Source organism: Symphalangus syndactylus, chromosome 6 (genome assembly GCF_028878055.3).
Source record: "Symphalangus syndactylus isolate Jambi chromosome 6, NHGRI_mSymSyn1-v2.1_pri, whole genome shotgun sequence".
Lineage (NCBI taxonomy): Eukaryota > Metazoa > Chordata > Mammalia > Primates > Hylobatidae > Symphalangus > Symphalangus syndactylus.
The window spans coordinates 19,910,787-19,930,832 of record NC_072428.2 but is presented as its reverse complement, the minus strand read 5'-3'; the positions used below and the strand labels follow the sequence as shown (position 1 = coordinate 19,930,832).

Sequence of the window (20,046 nt, the reverse complement as noted above, 5' to 3'; positions counted from 1 at the left end):
TTTTTTAAAAATCCATCTCTTACTGCACAACATCGTGGGCCACAGGAACCCAGGCAGTGCCCAAACTGATGGGTGCATATTGGAACCGGAGTCTAGCACAGCTTAGAAATAATTTTTCTGCAGGACTGGCCTTAGGCTGGCCCCATGGTCACTGTCTTCCCACCTGAGGGTGACCACACTGTTACAACCGAAAAGAGACCTGTACAAACTTGTGAATGGGAACCTGCAAGGGAATAGATGCTGTTGCTGGGTCCCGCAGTTGTTTTCGGGGTAGTTAAGCTGGAAAGTCCCAGCCAACTTCCTCTAAGAGGTGTTCTCAGGCCAGGAGTTCTCAATAAAAGCTGCCCTCTCTTTTCAGGTGTTGGCTATTTGTGGTTTTAAGAAAGCCTGAGGGCCTGAAGGCAGCCCCTGGAGAAGCCCTTTCCGAGGGCATTCGGAACCTTCTGGTCCTAGAGGTGAAGCTGAACTGTCACCAGGACTTATGACCCGCGGCTTCGCTCCCATTCTGCCCGTCGAGTTCCACAAGATGGGCTCCTTCCGTAGGCCTAGACCGCGCTTCATGAGCTCCCCCGTGCTCAGCGACCTTCCCCGATTCCAAGCAACTCGGCAGGCTCTGCAGCTGAGCTCCAGCTCAGCCTGGAACAGGTGAAGGAGGCCGCAGGATGTGGGGTGGAGGGCTGCCAAGGGCCATGGCAGGGAGGCAGGCATCCGGGGGCTGACTGAGCTTCTGCTGATTCTGGGAAGGCCGTGATTATGGGGGTAAATAATGACGAGAGCAAATTTTCTTTTTTTTCCTTTTTTTTTAGAGACAGAGTCTCACTCTGTCACCCAGGCTGTGGAGTGCAGTGGTGCAATTATAGTTCACTGCAGCCTCAAACTTCTGGGCTCGAGCGATCCTCCTGCCCCAGCCTCCCCAGTAGCTGGGACTACAGGCACATGCCACCACACCCGGCTAATTAAAAAAGCAATTTTTTTTAAAGAGATGGGGTCTCACTATACTGTCCAGGCTGGTCTTGAACTCCTGGCCTCAAGGGATCACTCCCACCTCAGCCTTCCAAAGCGCTGGGATTATGGGTGTGAGCTACCGCACCTGGCCAAGAGAGCAAGTTTTTTTTTATATCCAGTGTGTCTGTTAGCTTTCTTTGTTTCAGTAGCCAGAAAATAGACCACTGAGAGCATCTGGCCTGTCAGGAGAGTCAGTTTACCAGACTGGGACAGTTGCACTGGAATTTACAGGCACTATTCAAGCTCATTAGTCACACCTGAAACTGTCAGCATATCCGAGAGTGGGCTTCTTTAAGAAACCTTAAGTAACCTACTTCCCACTTGGGAAGATAAAACATGTCTGTGAAAAATTAAATGATTGGCATAAACCCAAGATTATGAAGACCTGTGAGCCACAGGTGCTTGGAAGAGGAGGCACAGAGCTTTGTTAGGTGTCTCGCCAACCTTTTGTGCACCAAGAATTGAGCAGACTGAATCAGCACTATGTCTTATATGCTTGTGGGCTACTGTTTTTCAAATCTTTGCAGACGCTGGAGTAATTAAATGCATCATTATTTTGAAGCATGACTGAATTCTTTGTAGTTTGGATCGTTATGGATCTTTTCTCTTTTTTCTTTTCTTGAGACAGTCTTGCTCTGTTGCCCAGGCTGGAGTGCAGTGGTGCGATCTTGGCTCACTGCAACTTCTGCCTCCCGGGTTCAAGTGATTCTCTTGCCTCAGCCTCCTGAGTAGCTAGGTTTACAGGTGTGCGCCACCACACCTGACTGATTTTCTATTTTTAGTAGAGATGGGGTTTCACCATGTTGGTAAGGCTGGTCTCGAACTCCTGACCCCAAGTGATCCACCGGCCTCTGCCTCCCAAAGTGCTGGGATTACAGGCGTGAGCCACCGCGCCTGGCCCATTATGGATATTTTCAATGAATGGACACAGAAAGCATGACTCTGATGATAGGGATGGAGAGAGGGGGCTCCAAAATGTTTTGGTGTTAAATGGATCCCTGTTCTTTAAAGAAAACGCCAGGGCCCTTAATATAGACAAGATCGTAAGCAGCTCCTTTGCTGAAACACTGGGCTGTCATCCCAGAGGCTGTGGAGTAAGCCCTGATATGGCCTCTCAAGGGACTAACTCTGCTGCCGGTACACCTCACAGGAGTGGAAATATGAGGGGCCTGTAAGGCTGGCCTGCGAGAAATTCTTCCAAGGAAAGTGCTGTTAAAAAGGAAAGGAATTACCGGTTCATGTTAGCTCAAGGCCACCAAGCTTCCTTGTAAAGACAGTGGCTGTGAAAGAACCGCAGGCATGGGTCAGCTTCTGCTTGCAGGAAATGCCATTTGGAATCTCCCAGGCCCATGCAGTTTCCTGCGATCAGATACCACTGGCTGCCCTTGAGTGTGGCTGCACCAGCAGGACCGCTAGCGAGGTGAGGGAGGAAGACCTGCCGGCTTGCAAGAAAGTGGGGGCTGCTTTTGAGTCCTTTCGGCTTCGGTCTTCCTTTCTCTCCAAGGACACTGAGGAGGAAATGGAGGATGGATGGAGAGTGTGGCCAGGTTTGTGCTATGAGCTTCCTGGTCACTCCACCCACCTTCAGCCCTGAGCTGCTATTGAAATGGCCCAAGAAGGGAGATTCTCTAACCAAGGGTTATTCTCTTTTCCTGTAGCGTTCAGACTGCTGTGATCAACGTTTTCAAAGGGGGCGGCTTGCAAAGCAACGAGCTCTATGCCCTAAATGAAAACATCAGGTATGTGGCAGGCCAGACTTGGTGCCGTTTTCCCCTATAATCCTGAGCAGGGGCAGAGGGCTACCCCCTTAGGAGCTTTAATGGTTTTTTTTTTCCCCTGCTTGATTCTTATTGCTTCTTCTGTCAGCTATGCTGCTTTCATGGCTGTTGCGTTCTGAGACCTGTGTCTGTCTAGACTTCTGATCCAGAGAGAATCATTTGTTCAGTATGTAGTGTGTTTTGTGGGGGAAGGGGTAGAGGTTGATAGATGGCAGCTGTCATTTATTCTGTAAGCATTTATTGTGCCCTTCCTAACCATTAGGCACCATAACAGGTAATTCAGCTTAGCTGTTGGAACCAGACTGCTTGGGGCTTTATTGCGTTCTTCGTTTTACTAAGTGACTTACTAGCAAACATTTGAGTGCATCTCTGTTGGCCAGGCACTGGAGAGACAGCAAGGACCAAAGACAGATATGGACCCTGCCCTCCTGGAATTTATATTCATTGGGAAGAGAATCATTAGTCAACTAGCCACACATGTGAAATGCGAAAGTGCAACTAAGACAGCTACTCCAACACAGCTGATGTGATGAAAGCATATGTTAAAATGACTTGATGTTTGTCAAGGAGGCCAGGAGTGGTGGATGTAATGCTGCTGCTGTGATCTGAAACATCCATGGAAATTACCTAAGTGAACAGGGCTCCAGTTGGTAGAAACTGCGCATGCAAAGTTCCTGTGGTTGCAATGAGCAAGGAACCAAAAGGAGGCCCATCCACGTGCATAGAGCACCAGAAGTTGGGTAGCTGTGCAGTTAGGCGTATGTTTTGGTGAAATGAGAGCAGCAAGTCAGGCAGGGCTCAGAGCACCAGGATCTTCTAGGGACAGGAGATCGATCCATCAGGTTTTTTTTTTTTTTTTTTTGAAACTGAGTCTTGCTCTGTCGCCCAGACTGGAGTGCAGTGGCGCCATCTCGGCTCACTGCAACCTCCGCCTCCTGGGATCAAGCAATTCTCTGCTTCAGCCTCCCAAGCTGGGATCACAGGTGCCCGCCACCATGCCTGGCTAATTTTAGTATTTTTAGTAGAGATGAGGTTTCATCATCTTGGCCAGGCTGGTCTTGAACTGACCTCGTGATCCACCCACCTCAGCCCCCCAAAGTGCTGGGATTACAGGCGTGAGCCACCATGCCTTGCCTCCATCAGGTCTTTTTATGCCCTTGTATTCATCTGTTTCTGGATATGTTGTGCAGAACTTCGAGGCTAAAGACCCAACCCTGGAGTGGGCAGAACAATAAACAAGGCCATTGTTCTTTGTTGTTTGGTCCTGTTTACAGTTAGTTAAGGCCTGCATTAAGGTCACTGAGGTGTTTTAAGAGCTCTACTTTCATTAAAGTATTTAGAATTGTACTAAATTTCCATCCATGTTCTTGAATTTCACATCACACTTACATAAATATGGGAAAAGTCAAAAGATATCTAGCCCAAGGCCTCATTTTACAAAGGAGGAAACTGAGGCCCCAAGAAGTTGAGTGACAGGGGCAAAGCAGGGTCAGCCAACCCCCACGTTGCAAAGCTTCATTTTTCTCTAAGAACTAAAATTCTGGCCTTTCCATGAGGTTCTTTAGTTCACAATAGAAGTATAAATAAATAAAACAGGGACTCAGGAATGTGCTAATTGTTTTTCACTTTGGGAGGCTGATCCTGAAATTGTACTTAAAAGCTCTGTTTGTGGACAGCTGGGAGAAGTACAGACCAAGCCAGATTTCATCAGCCCAGGTAGCCCAGGGGCTGCTAACTCAAAAGACTTCAGGTACCAAGAAGGTCTTCTGAATGGGTGAAGCTGGCGTGGGTGCCTGGCGGTGAGATCGTGCCGTCTGTCAAAAGAGGATTACCCTGGTAGAACACAGGCCCACTGATACATCTCTTATTTTTCAAGAAGAACTGGAAATGGAGATGTTTATGTAAATTTTCTGACTTTTAAATGTTGGTAAATAATCCAAATTTCCCCAAACATTGGTGCAGGCCAAACAAAACACATCTGTGGATTGAATATGGCCAAGAAGCTGCCCTTTTATAATACCAGCTGTTGCATGCATTGGGGAGGCATTGCTGCTTCGGGGTGTTGAGTCCCAGAAAGTGCTAGGTGCCTTCCTCCTACATCAACACATTCAACCCTCCCCACAGCCCTTTGTTATGAGTAGTTGATAAATGAGAAAATCCTGCGATAGAGAAATTAAATAACTTGTCCAAAGTCACACAGCAATGAGCAGTGGCAAAAGGATTTGAACTCCTTTCTGACTTAGATACCTGTAGTAGTCTACTGGGGCTGCCATAACAAATACCACTGACTGGATGACTTAAACAACAAAAATTTATTTCTCAATGTTCTGGAGGCTGGGAAGTCCAAGATCAAGGTGCTGGTCATTTCCATTCCTGGTGATGGCCCTCTTCCCAGCTTGAAGATGTGTACTGCGTGTACACATGCCTCTTTTGCACTCGATGGGGAGAGAGAGCTCTCTCTGATGTCCCTTGTAACAACACTAATCATGTGGGCCCTACTCTTATGACCTCATCTAACCCCAAGTATCTCTCAAAGGCCCATCTCCAAATCCCATCAAATTGGGGGTTAAGGCTTTGACATATAAATTTTGGGGGGACTCATAGCAACACCTTTGTTCTTTGCACTGTATTGTAGTGTCAGAAAGAGAGGTCTTATGTTGGGAGAAGGATTAAGTTGATGGTTCCTGATCTTTTTTTCTGCCATTGTTCCTTTCCCGAGGTCTCTGTGAGCCCATCTCTTATCACATCCTGTGACTAACACCATCCTGAGGAGCAGGACACTCCCCCAGCCCTCCTTTCCAGTGTTGGGGTTAGGGGTGCTAGATGTTCCTCTGTGTCTGCAGTGATTTTTCACACTAGTGGGAAATACATATGGTTGAGGTTTGAAACTATTTGCCCAGATATAAATTGAGCCCAGAATAAGCCAAAGCTTAAAAAAAAAAAAATTAGAGCTTTCTTTCCCCATATTTCTGTACCTTGCATTCTAGCCACACTATTTTAGAGAAGGCCAGAGGATGGAGATAGGCTTTCACATCAGAGATGCAGAATATAACTGAGAATGTGAAGCATCTCCCAGGCATTGACGTGACCTGGATGTCCCAAGTTGAATGAAGCTAGCCCTCCCACATCAGCAAGTGCCTGTGTGGAGGTAAACACAGCTGCCTTTATTCCAGCGTCTTAAACACTGAAATAGGCTGCTCTCTGTTACATTCAGGTAGACACTTGGGCTTTGATTTTCCTTTTGGAAGACTTGTCTGCAGAATAGATCTATCAACTCAACATGGTTGAGGCAGGACTGGTGGAGAGGGTGGGGCACAGGATGATAGGGATGTCAGAAAGAGATGTGCAAACAGAGAAGCCTCAGTTCTTCAGCCCATTTTTCAGTTGTGACAGTCCTGTTATAGCAAGAGGATTTGTGCTAAGTTTAATAGAAGTTTTTAACCGAAGAGAGCAGTTTCTGGATTCAGAGAGACCAGGGATCAAGACTGGGCTAGCTGTGTGACCTTGGGCAAGTGACTTCATTTTTCTAAGTGTGTTTTGTCTTTTATGAAATGAGGATAATAATAGCATTAACCTCATTGTCATTGGAAGGATTGAGATAATGCTAAAAGCATCCTTAGTACAGGGTCTGGTGATTTAATAAAGGTTTAATAAATGTTAGCCATAGGATTCTTATTACTGTGAACAGTTAAGAAATATTAAAGTGATACATAATGGGTGAGTACAATGCATGAGAGCACAGGCCGATGTGATGAATTACCCCATGAATAGTGCTGTGTATAACCCTCTCCAGGCCAGGTGTCGTGCTCCCACCTGTAATCCCAGCTCTTTGGGAGGCTGAGGCAGGAGGATCGCTTGAGTCCAGGTGTTTGAGACCAGCTTGGGCAGCATAATGAAACCCCGGTTTCTTCAAAAAATACAAATAAAATGAAAAGCTGGGCGTGATGATGCACACTGCACTCCAGCCTGGGCAACAGAGCAAGATCCTGTCTCAGAAAAAACTTCTCCAGCAGTTTGGATGAGGTGAGCTCACTTTGAACTAGAGAGTCTGGGACAGGATCCACAAAGAGTGGTGCCTGGAGTTGAAGTTTGGGTGAGGCTAAGTTGTTACAAGGAGAGCCAGCTGTTTCTCCATTCCACAGAGAAAAGAACAAGAGGAAATGACTTTCTCAGTTCTCCATTCTACTGAAGCCAAGTGGTAATAAACTTTTTGATGGAGTGTCCAAGTCTGGGGTCAAAGCCTAAATCAGATTCTTTGGGTCACTCATCCCAGCCCCCCTGGCCACTTTCTATCTGTAGGGTTAGTATGTACCTGGGAAATACAAATTTATTTAAATAGTAGTCAATGCAAAGGATGACTAGGAAGGTAGATGTTTTATGTAACTGGGTCTTGTAGTGCAGTCATTATTATAAGTGGCCTTTCCATTTAAGACATGTCTTTGAAAATAGACTCTAGTTTAAATGTTAGCAGATAGACTTTGAAGTAATTATGAGGAAGAACTTGGGACTGAGGACGGTCAAATTCTAAAACACAGTATTGGATCCAAAGACAGGTTTCTCCACACTTTAAGAATAAATCCGTCAGGCCAGTTGCGGCAGCTCACCCTGTAGTACCAGAACTTTGAGAGGCTAAGGCGGGTGGATCACCTGAGGTCAGGAGTTTGAGACCAGCCTGGCCAACATGGCAAAACCCCGACTCTACTAAAAATACAAAAATTAGCCAGGTGTGATGGTGTGCGCCTGTAATCCCAGCCAGCTATTTTTGGGAGGCTGAGGCAGGAGAATCGCTTGAACCTGGGAGACAGAGGTTGCAGTGAGCCAAGATCGTGCCACACTGCACTCCAGCCTGGGGGACAGAGCGAGACTTTGTCTCAAAAAAAAAAAATCCATCAGAAATGTCTCACCTCAATATAGCAGCCAATGTTGCCCCATGTAAAAGTCAGGGCACGTGGTCTATTGATATGAAAACCATAAATCGGAATATTTCCTATTGAAACTGCCTTAGGAGGCACAGCTTGCACATTGTAATATCTCTCAAGGCAAGAAAATGACCTTTCAGAATAGACGTATTCTAGCTAAATCCCCAGGCATCACAATCAACAATTCTGGCTTCCCTAAATTTCCATCTGTCGGAGTTCGGGCTGATTCTGGGAGTCTTCTTGTTTTGAATTCTCAGTGGAGTGTTAGTGCGGTTTTTAACACCCCTCTCCAGCCTCACCCCTGATGTGGCTGCATTTTGGCAGTGAGGAAAAGTCTGGGTTAGAGGTTTGGGTTTCATGAGCCCTTCCAAGAACAAGAGCAGCTAAGCTGACACAGGAGCACACTCTCCCTAAACAGTCTTTTCTGCCAACTCTCCCACTGATTTTACGTGACTGAGAAGAATTAGAAAAGCGTGAAAAAAGCAAGATTGATGTTTGCTGGTTCTTTGAAGAACCTGATTGCCAATGTTCTTATAAGTGCTTTCAGTCTTTGAGTGTTGGGGTGTGTGTGTCGAAGGAGGGGCCATTGATTCATTGATTTATTTATTGAATAAATGTGGAGTGCTCTGCCCAGTACTGGGCTGTGTACTGGGGTGGTCATTGAGTAGGTGGTTTGTGTTTTGGAGATCTTACAGTAGAATGAGAGAGGTACTGGGCAGGTAGTTCTCAGGCAACGCTTTTAGAGGGGTGATGGTGGAATCTGGAGTGCTGGGGGCATGTGGAGGATGGGCACATAATTAGACCTAGGAGAAAATGATACCCAAGTTGAAATCGGAAGCGGGAGCAGGCAGAAAGGGCAGTTGAGCATCTAACATTCTTGCCACCACCACTCACTCCATGCCCTCCCGCCTCCTCAAACTCCCTGGGAGGACATTTTCTCTGCAGAAATAAATGCTCAGAGATGAGGTTTCCGGAAACCAGAGATGAGTTATCTGCAGCCGGCCTGAGACAGGAAACACACATTTTCCTTCCCTGTCCGACCAACCTGCTTCTGTTCTTGTTGGGAGGGAGGAGGTGGTGTGAAGAAAACCCCAGAGATTTTCAAGGAAAGAGGAGGTTCCAAGAATTGTGTTTGATCCCTGACAGGTCTGAGTTGAAATATCTTCCTTCTGAGTCAGTTGGTTGCCTGAAACCCAAAGGGAAATCCACCTCCAATTTTTCCATCTTGTTAACAGTGTTGACTGTAGGAGAGGGAGACCCACAGTAGGGGGGAGAGCTGGGAGGGGACGGGAGGAAGGTGAGCCTGGATCCAGCTCAGAGGCTGATACCATAGACCAGTCCCAGGCCTGATGCCACGAGGTAATGATAACTGCAGACACTTGCTTAGCCTTTAGTATGTGCCAGGCTCCAAGTGCTTCATATGCGTCAACTCTTTTAAAACTCCCCACACCCTGTGAGATAGATACTGTATCCCTGTCTAACAAGGAGGAAGTACAGATACAGAGAGGTGGAATAACTCACCCAGAGTCATGTAGCCAGTAAGTGCCTGAGCTGGGATTTGAACCCAAGCTTCCCACATACTTAAACCCTTAGTAAGTGGGCTGCAAGAGCCACACAGAGCTGGCATGATCCAGATTTGGGCTTGATGTACCTGGGCATAGGTTCATGAATAGATCATGAGGTAAGGGGGGCCACTGCCCTTCTGAGGAGCCTAGTTTTGGAGGGATTAAGATGAGGTCTCTTCTTGGTCCGGGTGACTCTGCGTGATGCTGTGTTACTACCTTATACCTGCTGTGGCTGAGTAACATACTTGGCTTTCAGGTTAAGAAGGGTTGTTAGAAATGGCAGATTGGAAACCCATGGGGTTGGCGCATGTGGTTTGGCCTAAAAGTTGTTTAGAAATCTGGACATCTCACCTAAAACTCCAGGTTTCCAGCCTCTCTGGAAAGGTCAGATCTGGGCACTGGACTCATGGTCTGGCATGGAGCCTATCAGGGGAGCTGAGGCCTGGCTGCTGGCTTTAGAGGTACTTTCTTGGTCCTTACAGTACACACTCACTTGCCTCCCTTCCTTGCCCGCCTGCCCCTGTGGCATGGGGGGTACCACTGCCTGATTAGGTTGGCCTCCATTTGAGTTGGGATCTACCAATGTATGGCCCCTGGCAAAGCTCTGAGCATCAATCTTATCTGCAAAATGAGGATACACTCCTACCTGTAAGGCTGTTGGAGAATTTGAGATTCTGTGTGCAGACTGCCGAGCATAGTGTGCCACATAGCTAGGAGCTCAATAAATGCTCTGTCGGTTTCCTCCATGTTTCTCACTATTCCCACTGCCACCCACTAGGATGCAGACACCCGAAGGGTGTGAGTACTCCATGTCCTGAGTCAAGGACACCACCTCCCGTGGGCTCCCATGGAATGGACCAGAGAAGGGGAGGGGGCCTTTCTATCTGTTCCTGCTTAAGAGAAGCTGCCTCCTTGAAACATATCCTATTGCAGAATTGAGGTGGGTGATTTCAGAGCATTCAGCAGTCAGGCTAGATGGGCACTGACCAGCTACAGCATTGGGCACAGGACTCTGGAGGACCCCTGCTGTTCCTGGATCTTGAGGCGGTCTGGGCGGATCTCACCAAAGGGCCAGGGTGCAGGGCCAGAGAACTTGGGGCAAACCCTACTTGCCAGATGGCGCAGAAATATTAACTACTGATATGGTTATTCCAACTTATCTTGGCTAACCTGCAGCACTTCTTGCAAGCTGCCTCATCCTCCTTAACCTCATGTGGGAAGAAAGTTGGGACAAGCAGCGGGATTTTGCCGCCTTGGGTCTTTCTCTGTGTGCAAGGCAGACTGACTCCGTCTGAGGTGATTTCCCTCTGTCACTTCTGCGCTTGCCCACTCTGCTGCCATTCTGCTGACCCTGCGCCTCTCCACCAGCTTGATTCCAGCTTTTAGTAATGCCTCCTTTACCTTTAAGCCCACAGAAGTGGGAAGTTGAGTTGACAAGACGGTGAGGCGTGAGATCGCAGGTCTGTGTAATAACAGGAAATCCTGTCAACTGGGGTAGTGTCTCAGCTGGTCAGCCCGGGAGGGAGAAAGGGTGAGATAATGTAGACCAGTCAGTGCTTCCCCATATTTTCCCCCTGTTATGGCTTCTTTTGGCTTCTAGCTGAACTTCATGCCCAGTTTCTCATTTTGGTCAGGCCCCATGTAAGTGTCCCCTTCACATTACCCTCAGCTCCCGGCTTCCCTTTTTCTAGCTCAGTGGCTTGTGGTGGTTGGTAGCAGCAGAATTCTGTTTTCAAATGAAACCAGGCATGGAAGTCCAATATGTGAAACAGATGGCATATGGGGGCTGCTGAGGCTGAGGGGTTGCTTTCATGTCAGTTACACGTCCCGGCAATTCTTTTCTCCAAAGCTCTGCCTCCACCTTCCTACCTTCTTATCCTTTCATCAGCTGGTCTGGCCCTACCTAACATATTACCTGCTTTATGAATTTCTCCTGGGTCCTCAATCCCAGGTGTAGGAAATGCTAGTGTGGTTGTACTTGTAGGAAGATGCTGAGAAGCAGTGGGCTGGGGTTTTCAAGACCCTGGGCTTCAGAGTCCTGGGTGAAATCATAGTAGCTCATGCTTGCCAAGCTTTGCTGTGGGCCTGGCAGCGTTCTAGCAATTTGATGAGGATTAACCCATTTTACTTGTGCAGTAATCCTGTGAAGTAGGTATCCTTATCCTCCCCACATTCTAGGTGAGGAAATTGAAGTATGAAGAACCAGTGAATTTTCCCAGGTCATGGCTAACAACAGCTACTAAGTGGCTGCCAGGATGCAGAGCCAGGCAGCTCTGGGCTCCCTGATCTCAACAAGACACTTGTTATCTCTGGCCTGTGCTTGCTCGGGTCAGTTTCCTTGTGTATTAAAATTGAGGATATTACTGCTGCTTACAGTCTGTTTTAGGCTTAAATGTAGGAATGCCTACATTGTTGACAGTGGTGTCCAGTACCCACTGGACAATGCTCAATAAACTTTAATTGGAGAAAAAATGCCGGGTTCCATCCTAAGAGCAATTTGTTTATTATTCCTTATGATGATGATCATTGTTTGTTCTAACGTGTAATTGCTTTTCTGTTGACAGGGCAGCAACCCTAGGATAGAGTGGGAAAAGCGGAATGGAGGCTGCCAGATTCTAGGCCTGAGCCTTGAAGGAGCTTACGGCCTAGGTATTAGGAATCAGGATTTTCATCTTTCCTGCATCTAGGGAACCACAAACCACAGCCTCTTTAATTTGGCTATCTCTCTCCAGCTTTTCTCTTCTTTCTTGTCCTTTACAAATTAAATTGGCAAAAGTAAGTAAGGCTACAGGGTGAATTGTCCCATTGTGATTTTGGCCTAGGTATCTAATGCCTTGATATTTTTTACTTTCATCTTTTGGGTAAGATGAACCTCCTGGGCCCTATAAGAGAGTGGCCCAGATCACTCTCTCATAGGGCCCAGGAGAAATCATTGAGCTCTGTTTCATCCTTTTCTTCTAGCATCCAGCACCATGTCTAACACATAACATTATGTTTTCAGTAAATGGTTAAGATTGAAAGAATTAATGAATGGGGTCTCCACTCAGTTCCTCTTTTTTTGGTGGGGGGAAGGTAGCTTTTAAGTGGGGAAGCATCTGCCAAGTTCCACTGGAGATGGTGTATCGGAACAGAGGTGTGGAAAATCCCCTTCTCTCAATTCAGCTGAGACAAGAATAGAGGTTTTCTTCAGAAGCATTCTTTCCCTATAAACCAATGCAAGCAGAATAAACAGAGTATAGACATGGATTGTAGATTTGCAACATGACTCAGCCACAGTCTGCTCACAGGCTGGCCTAGCCAGCACTGCTGGGGACTCCTGGCCCTCTTTCCTCATCTCTTCACTCTATAGTCCTGGGAACAAGGGTTCTTGGGTTACCAGCTTGAGGCAGGTCTGGATTGGTGGGTTCCCGGGACTTGTGGGATTCTCTGTTAGCTGGTACACACCCTGCTTCCTGATGTTGTGCCCTTGGTAGAGACTTACTCCTGCGATTCTTTCTCGGGCTTCTGGCCATTCTGCGGTAATCTTGGTGGTGGTTATTAACTTCAGAATCTTAAAAATTTGTTTCTGAATAGGCTTGTATTGACATGGTTCGAAAATTTTACACATATAGCAAGGGCATACAGCAGAGTCTCCACCCCTGTATCCCAGACACCAGTTTTCCATTCTCTTTTCCTTAAAGATAAGTATTAGTAACAGTAGCTTATTGGGTATTCTTCTGGAGTTTCTTTATGCATGTATAAGGAATACATATGGAAACACAGCTGATGATACTGGATACTTTATACAGGGTCTGTGGACTAGACTGGGGTCTGGTGATGTGGTGTTTGCAGGAGAGCGTCTTCCTCGAACTTCAGGGAATCAAGCTGGCTAAAGTGTTGTGTTGCCTTACGTAATTTCCAGCAACAACTTCAAGCTTCTCCAAGGCTTTACGTGTAGACATGGAGAAGAGGACGCACAACCCAGTGCTTTTTTACGTATGATTTTAAAAAATGCATATGTGGGCTGGGCACAGTGGCTCATGCCTGTAATCCCAGCACTTTGGGAGGCCAAGGTGGGCAGATCACCTGAGGTCAGGAGTTCGAGGTCAGTCTGCCCAGCAGGGTGAAACCCTATCTCTACCAAAAATAGAAAAATTAGCCAGGAGCAGTGTTGGGCACCTGCTCTCCCAGCCACTCAGGAGGCTGAGGCATAAGAATCGCTTGAGCCCGGGAGGCGGAGGTTGCAGTGAGCTGAGATCGCACCACTGTACTCCAGCTTGGGCAACAGAGTGCGACTCTGTCTCAATAAAAAACAATTAATTAATTAAAAAATAAATAAAATGCATATGTGTTCTCTGTGTTTAGAAATCAAGGAGATATATATTTCAATTCTAAGGGCCTATGGGGAAACCCATTCATATAGTAATACAGACTTGAACAGCAAGTTATAAGAGTGGAATTGACCAACAAATGTGCTAGTGTTGTGTAAACTAAAATGTGTATTCTTATTTTTCTCTTCCCATTTTACAAGGTAGCCTGTTGTATGTACACACTGCTCTGTATCTTGCATTGTTTCTTTGCTTACTATGACTTAGATCTTTCATATCATTATTTAGAGCACTTCTTCACTCCCTTTTAAAAATAGTTGCATAGAATTCCATTGCCTGGATGAACATAATCTTTTTATTAGCACTTTATTGGTGCATATTTATGTTGATTTCTATATTTTGCTGCAGTGAAAAACTCTGCATATATATAATATGTGACCCTGTCTAACCATGTTATCATGCCCAGACAGAAGGCAGGATTTTGTAAGGGATAAGGGCAGTGTAGCTTACTGATTTGTCCATGTAGAGCAATAGAATCTTGACTTAAATGATTAAGAAAGGTCTTTTCTGTTCAGATAATTCTATGAACAGTACCTAGTGGAGAAGGTTTTGCATTCTGCATTTGATAAAAGGACAAGTGTGTGGTTCTCCTACTGTACCTGGCTATGGCCTATTACATTTAAAGTATATGAAGCAGTACCACGTCGTGTCTGGTTCCTCCTCAGTAAAGAAATGGTTATCACTGTCAGCATGGCGAAAGGCCCCTCTTCATGTTCTGCTTCTTTATTCTTACCCATTACCATCTCATCCCCCCTGTTACAGCTGCTTCTAGCTTCAGGGTCCTTTCTGCTAAGCCTTTGTCTTGGAATTTGCATGTCTGCTCTTTAGCTTCTGCCCCGTTATTGGCTGATTTCTACCTAGACTTTTCTCTTCCTGGGACACTGCGGAATTCTGGCCTTGGCTGTGGCTTGCTGCACCCTAGCTGCAATGTAAGGCTGCTGTGCTTCCACCCTCCCTGTAGAGTGAAGCCCCTTCCTGCCCTCCCTGATAGGAGGGGAGGAGATGTCTTGGATTCCTCAACTGGGTAGCATCCAGATGCTTTTCTGCATCCCACTGTGAGATGCCCAGGGCAACCTTTACTTGTTCAATCATATCCAGCCCAAACTCACAATTATTACACCATCATAGATCCCTCCTGCATGCTGCTCTCCAGGAGGGTGTCCATATTTTTTTATTTTGAAGGCCCCCTTAACCCCGACCTCTTTCTTTTTCAATCTTACCCATGGCATCTTCATGAGCATAGCGTTTTCCCACTGTGGGTTCCTTGGGACACCAATTCAGCATCATGAGTACCCAAGATATCTCCTTGGGAAGCTCTTCCCTAAGTAGCCTATCGGTAGGACTTGTTTTTCCACTTGTGCGCAAAGCTTGGCTTCTTCACCTATGGTTTTGAGACTTCCCAAGGGCCACGAAGACTTTGTTAGGAGGTGTTTCTCCCTCCTGTGGTCAGAAGCAATCTCCTTACCTCTTCCTGTTTCAAAGCCTCCGTCCACTTGGGGCTGCCCCTTAGGTTGCTGTTTCCTGTCTGAGAGACACGTCTAGCCTCTGCCTCAAAGACTAGTGAGGCCCAACCTGCTCTTAGTCCAGTGGCTTTTGATGAAGGCTTCCCTCTCTTGGATCAGACCTGCCCACATCTAGGAGAACTCCTGGGTTGTGTTGACGGGGTGGCCCTCCATGAGACTGCCTTTAAATTGGCCCTCAAAATGCAGCATCCACAAAAGACATATATTCTGTCATGGGAAAAGGAAGGTATTTTCTTTGTTCAACATGTGTTTGTGGCTTTCCAGGGCTTTTTCTGCTACAGTAATTCAAATCATGGGTGGTTCTCTATTCTTTTGTCTTAATTTTATTGTGCCTGTTTTCTCTGTGCATAACATCTTGCTGTAACCACCTGTTTATCCTTCAGTGACATGAGTGAACGTGTTTTGGGGGAGTGAATACTCAGCAAGGGTTGTCAGAAACTTGAGTATTTGCTCCTTAATAGCCATAGCCAATGGGATGAGTAAAGAAAATCATTTGAAATCATAAAGGTTTACTAACTGGATCTGGGGAGCCAGTTATTCTTGTTTTTTGTTCCCTTACCTTGTCTGGATCAAAATTAAGAATAGTATGGATGGATCCATTATTTGTCACAGGGAAAAGGAGAGCTGGTGTCAATAGCCCTATTTTCCATTTGTATTTTATTAGCATTTAAGATTCATTGAAATCATCTTGTTAGTATATTTATTAACGTGCTATCTATCCATCAGCCCCCAAGAAGAGAGCAGAGACCTTGTCTGTCTCATTCACCTTTGAACTCCTTGTGCTAGAACAACGTGTAACACATGAAGAGCCGCTAAATACATCTTCGTTGCTGGATAAATAAAATCTCTCTATTCTCCCTGCGTGGTCCCCTGGGAAGACTGCCTCAGTCTATTGGGCATGGGTTGTAAGACCACCCAAACCATGGTACCAAGTTGAATTTTAAGTTAGGGTGAGGGGAGGGGGTTCTGGATTTGGAGGAGAGACAGGGTGGAGTTATGGGAAAAGATGTTGAATTTGCAGAAAGTCTGGGTTCAAATCTTGGCTCTGCCACTGACTTATTTTGGGTAACTCTCTGAGGCATAATTTTTAAAATCTGTACAGGAAGAATAATAATTACTTCTACCCCACCCCACATACACTTTATAATCCTTAGTTGAAGAATATATGAAAAATGTGTTTTAAACTATAAAGTGCTCTGCAAATGTGGAGGAGTGCAAAATGATTGTCTTTCTCTTCCTTCTTTTTGCTTCATATAAAGTCAGGTGCCCTGGCCTGCCCCTAGCAGCTCTGCTAGAATTAGGATTTCCTGTGGCCAGCTGCCCTCTTCACAGTGCTACTCTCTCAGAGTGAACTGAGGAATGCATCTCCTTCTAGGATTCCCATCACTGCAATTCCATGATAACAATGGGGGAACGGGGACCAGGACCTAAGAAAGTGCCCTCAACATCTCAGACCTGGCCCCACCCTGTGCCACTGGTGAGCACATTGTCACCATGAGCTGTACCATCAAGGGCTGCTTGACAGTGTTTCTCTTCTCCCTTCTCCCCAGGCGGCTGTTGAAGAGTGAACTCGGATCATTCATTACAGACTATTTTCAGGTAAGCTGTGTGGATCTGAGCATCCATCATTATCATGCATGTGGGGGCATGGACCTAAAGGGGGTGGCCAATACTGTACAGTTGGACATTCCTTCAACAGCCAAAATTAGGTATCTCAAGTCCCCGCTGTGTGCTGCACATTGCAGAGGGGCACCAGGCCTGTGTGTCCCGGCAGTTAATGGAGATCACAGTCCCATGCAGCAGTTCTCAGGCATTTGGTCTCAGGACCGCTTTACACTTGTAAAATGTATTGCTTATTTGGGTTATGTCTATCTTTACCATAATACAAATTAAACCCGAAGAGCTTTAAAATATGTCTTAATGTATTTAAGTGATAAGCCTATTACATACTAGTGCTAATTATATTTTTATGAAAAACAACTCTCAGAATAAAATAGTAAGGAGCATGTGTCTTTATAGCAGCATGATTTATAGTCCTTTGGGTATATACCCAGTAATGGGATGGCTGGGTCAAACGGTATTTCTAGTTCTAGATCCCTGAGGAATCGCCACACTGACTTCCACAATGGTTGAACTAGTTTACAGTCCCACCAACAGTGTAAAAGTGTTCCTATTTCTCCACATCTTCTCCAGCACCTGTTGTTTCCTGATTTTTTAATGATGGCCATTCTAACTGGTGTGAGATGGTATCTCACTGTGGTTTTGATTTGCATTTCTCTGATGGCCAGTGATGAGGAGCATTTCTTCATGTGTTTTTTGGCTGCATAAATGTCTTCTTTTGAGAAGTGTCTGTTCATGTCCTCTGCCCACTTTTTGATGGGGTTGTTTGTTTTTTTCTTGTAAATTTGTTTGAGTTCATTGTAGATTCTGGATATTAGCCCTTATTGCGGCACTATTCACAATAGCAAAGAGTTGGAACCAACCCAAATGTCCAACAACGATAGACTGGATTAAGAAAATGTGGCACATATACACCATGGAATACTATGCAGCCATAAAAAATGATGAGTTCGTGTCCTTTGTAGGGACATGGATGAAACTGGAAAACATCATTCTCAGTAAACTATCGCAAGGACAAAAAACCAAACACCGCATGTTCTCACTCATAGGTGGGAATTGAACAATGAGAACTCATGGACACAGGAAGGGGAACATCACACTCCGGGGACTGTTGTGGGGTGGGGGGAGGGGGGAGGGACAGCATTAGGAGATACACCTAATGCTAAATGACGAGTTAATGGGTGCAGGAAATCAACATGGCACATGGATATATATGTAACAAACCTGCACATTGTGCACATGTACCCTAAAACCCTAAAGTATAATAATAAAAAAAAAAAAAAAAAGTAAGGAGATCTCTGCATTGTCTGGCTTCATAGAAGATAGTTGGATTCTTCTATCTGCTTCACTTTCAATTTGTAATGATATTGCATGTCACGTAGTTTTGGGAAAATTCCACTGTAAACTCGTGGAGAATGTAAGGGAAAAAAACAAATAGCTTAGTCTTACCGAGAAAATAGTTTTGACCATGGGGATCCCTTGAAAGAGTTTGGGTAGTGGGGGTCCCCCAGGGGACCCTGAATCATACCACATCTGGATCCATTGTCTGGATCAGATAGACTTCTCCCCTGTCTATACGTTGTTGGTATAAAGCTAGTGAGTTTAAGCTTCCAGGACCAATCAGAGGATGGTTTCTAATTCACAGACACAGGCTGTTTTCGTGACTCTAACCAAAGGCGTATGGTGGAGAGGGAATGGGGAGTGTTGGAGTCACTGACTGGACGGCACCTTAGTGAAGTCAGAATCCCTACTTCTCACTCATTTGCTGAGTGGGCAAGCTGTTTCACCTCCCTGTGCCTCAGTTTCCTCATCTGTAAAATGGGACTAAAAATACAACTTACCTTAAAAGGTTATTATATGCTTTATGTGAAATAACACATGTAAAGCACTCTGTACATAGTGTGTAGGGGGGCAGTATAGGGTAGTGGTCAAGATCACAGCCTTTAGAGGCAGAGTGCTTGGGTTCAGTGCCCAGCATAGCCACTTACTAGCTATGTGACCTTGAGCAAATTGCTTTACCTCTCTGTATTTCCTTTTCTGTGAAACAGCAGTAATAGGACCAAACCTTATAGGGTTGTCGTGAAGACTAAATAAGTTATTTATAAAAAATGCTCAGTGTCTAGCAGAGAGTAAGACAGTAATAAGTGCTTATTAAATTTATATAAGTGCCTGTGTGTTATTCTAAGGTGTAATCCATCTCTTTTAATGGGAAAGTAGCATGAAATGCATAACATCTTGGTTTCAAGTTAGCAATGTTATTCTGTATCCAAATAGAGCATACTTTTAAGACAGTTTAAAGAGATTTTAGGTTTTGAAAACAGTACAGGCATCCTTTTATAATTTTTTTTTATGAGATTCAGGAAGCTTAAACTTTTACGTGCACTTTAAAAGAATGACATGTCAGTTGTTTACACACACACACACACACACACACACACACACACACGGACAGCTCCTCTAAATCTGGTCAAACCAAGACCCAACAGAAGCCTGGAATTCAATCGGGTCATATGTCTCAGCTGCTTGGAAGACAGCTCCTGTTCAGGGAGAGACAAACATAAAGATTAAGAGAGAGATAAGTAGTCACAAATGTGAATCATTGCAGTCGCCCTTGACTGACCTTTGGGTCAGTCTTGGCCTCATTCTCTTCTCTTGCTGTCTCTACTGATTGATTTTTTTAAAATCTAACTGCAGAGAAGTGGTTTTTCAGCCAGTCCTGGAGAAACCTACTGGGTTGAATTGCCTTCCTCCTTGACATTTAAAAGCTCCATGGTTTGGTATGGTTTCAATCAGGTTTTAAATGTCATTTGTCTTTTGGCGCTGGGGGTTACCCCTAGGACAGATAGGAAAGGGTGTTTGGGTGGGGACTTGTTTATCTGGGAAGCCCTGAGGTTTTTGGAGGTGGTTAATACTGCTTATGAAGCATGCCAGATGCTTAAAAACTAATAACCACTTGTCATTTCCTATCGGGAACATAATCAGAGAAGCTGTTTTGTGAATACAGAGTCTCTTGCCGGGGTGTGGGGTGAGGACTGGTTTTCACAGTTTTAAATCGAAGTTTATTTAAGGTGCTGATCTGGAAAGAAGGCTCTCCTAGATACAGTTTTTTTTTTTAAAATAGATTTTAAGTGTCATGTGGGCACACAGCTTTTTTTTCTTTGTCTTTTGGTTCCTCACTCCCTGCAAAGTTCCTGGAACAAAGTAGATACTCAGTAAACCTTCCTGGGAGAGAGGGAAGGATTTTCTGCCACAGATCACTGAAATGATTT

General features: G+C 45.4%; 1 protein-coding gene across 13 annotated transcripts in view; it reads left to right on the top strand.

Moving 5' to 3' along the window:
• Window positions 1-20,046, top strand: part of PRR5L (proline rich 5 like) — a 178,039-nt gene that overhangs the window by 111,790 nt on the left and 46,203 nt on the right. For all 13 annotated transcript variants that reach the window (XM_063640994.1, XM_055281899.2, XM_063640993.1 and 10 more), the window contains 3 exons: window positions 359-645; window positions 2,664-2,744; window positions 16,708-16,756. In XM_063640994.1, the coding sequence (XP_063497064.1) occupies window positions 482-645; window positions 2,664-2,744; window positions 16,708-16,756 (294 nt within the window). In that variant the 5' untranslated portion in view covers window positions 359-481. The remainder of the gene's footprint in view (window positions 1-358; window positions 646-2,663; window positions 2,745-16,707; window positions 16,757-20,046) is intronic.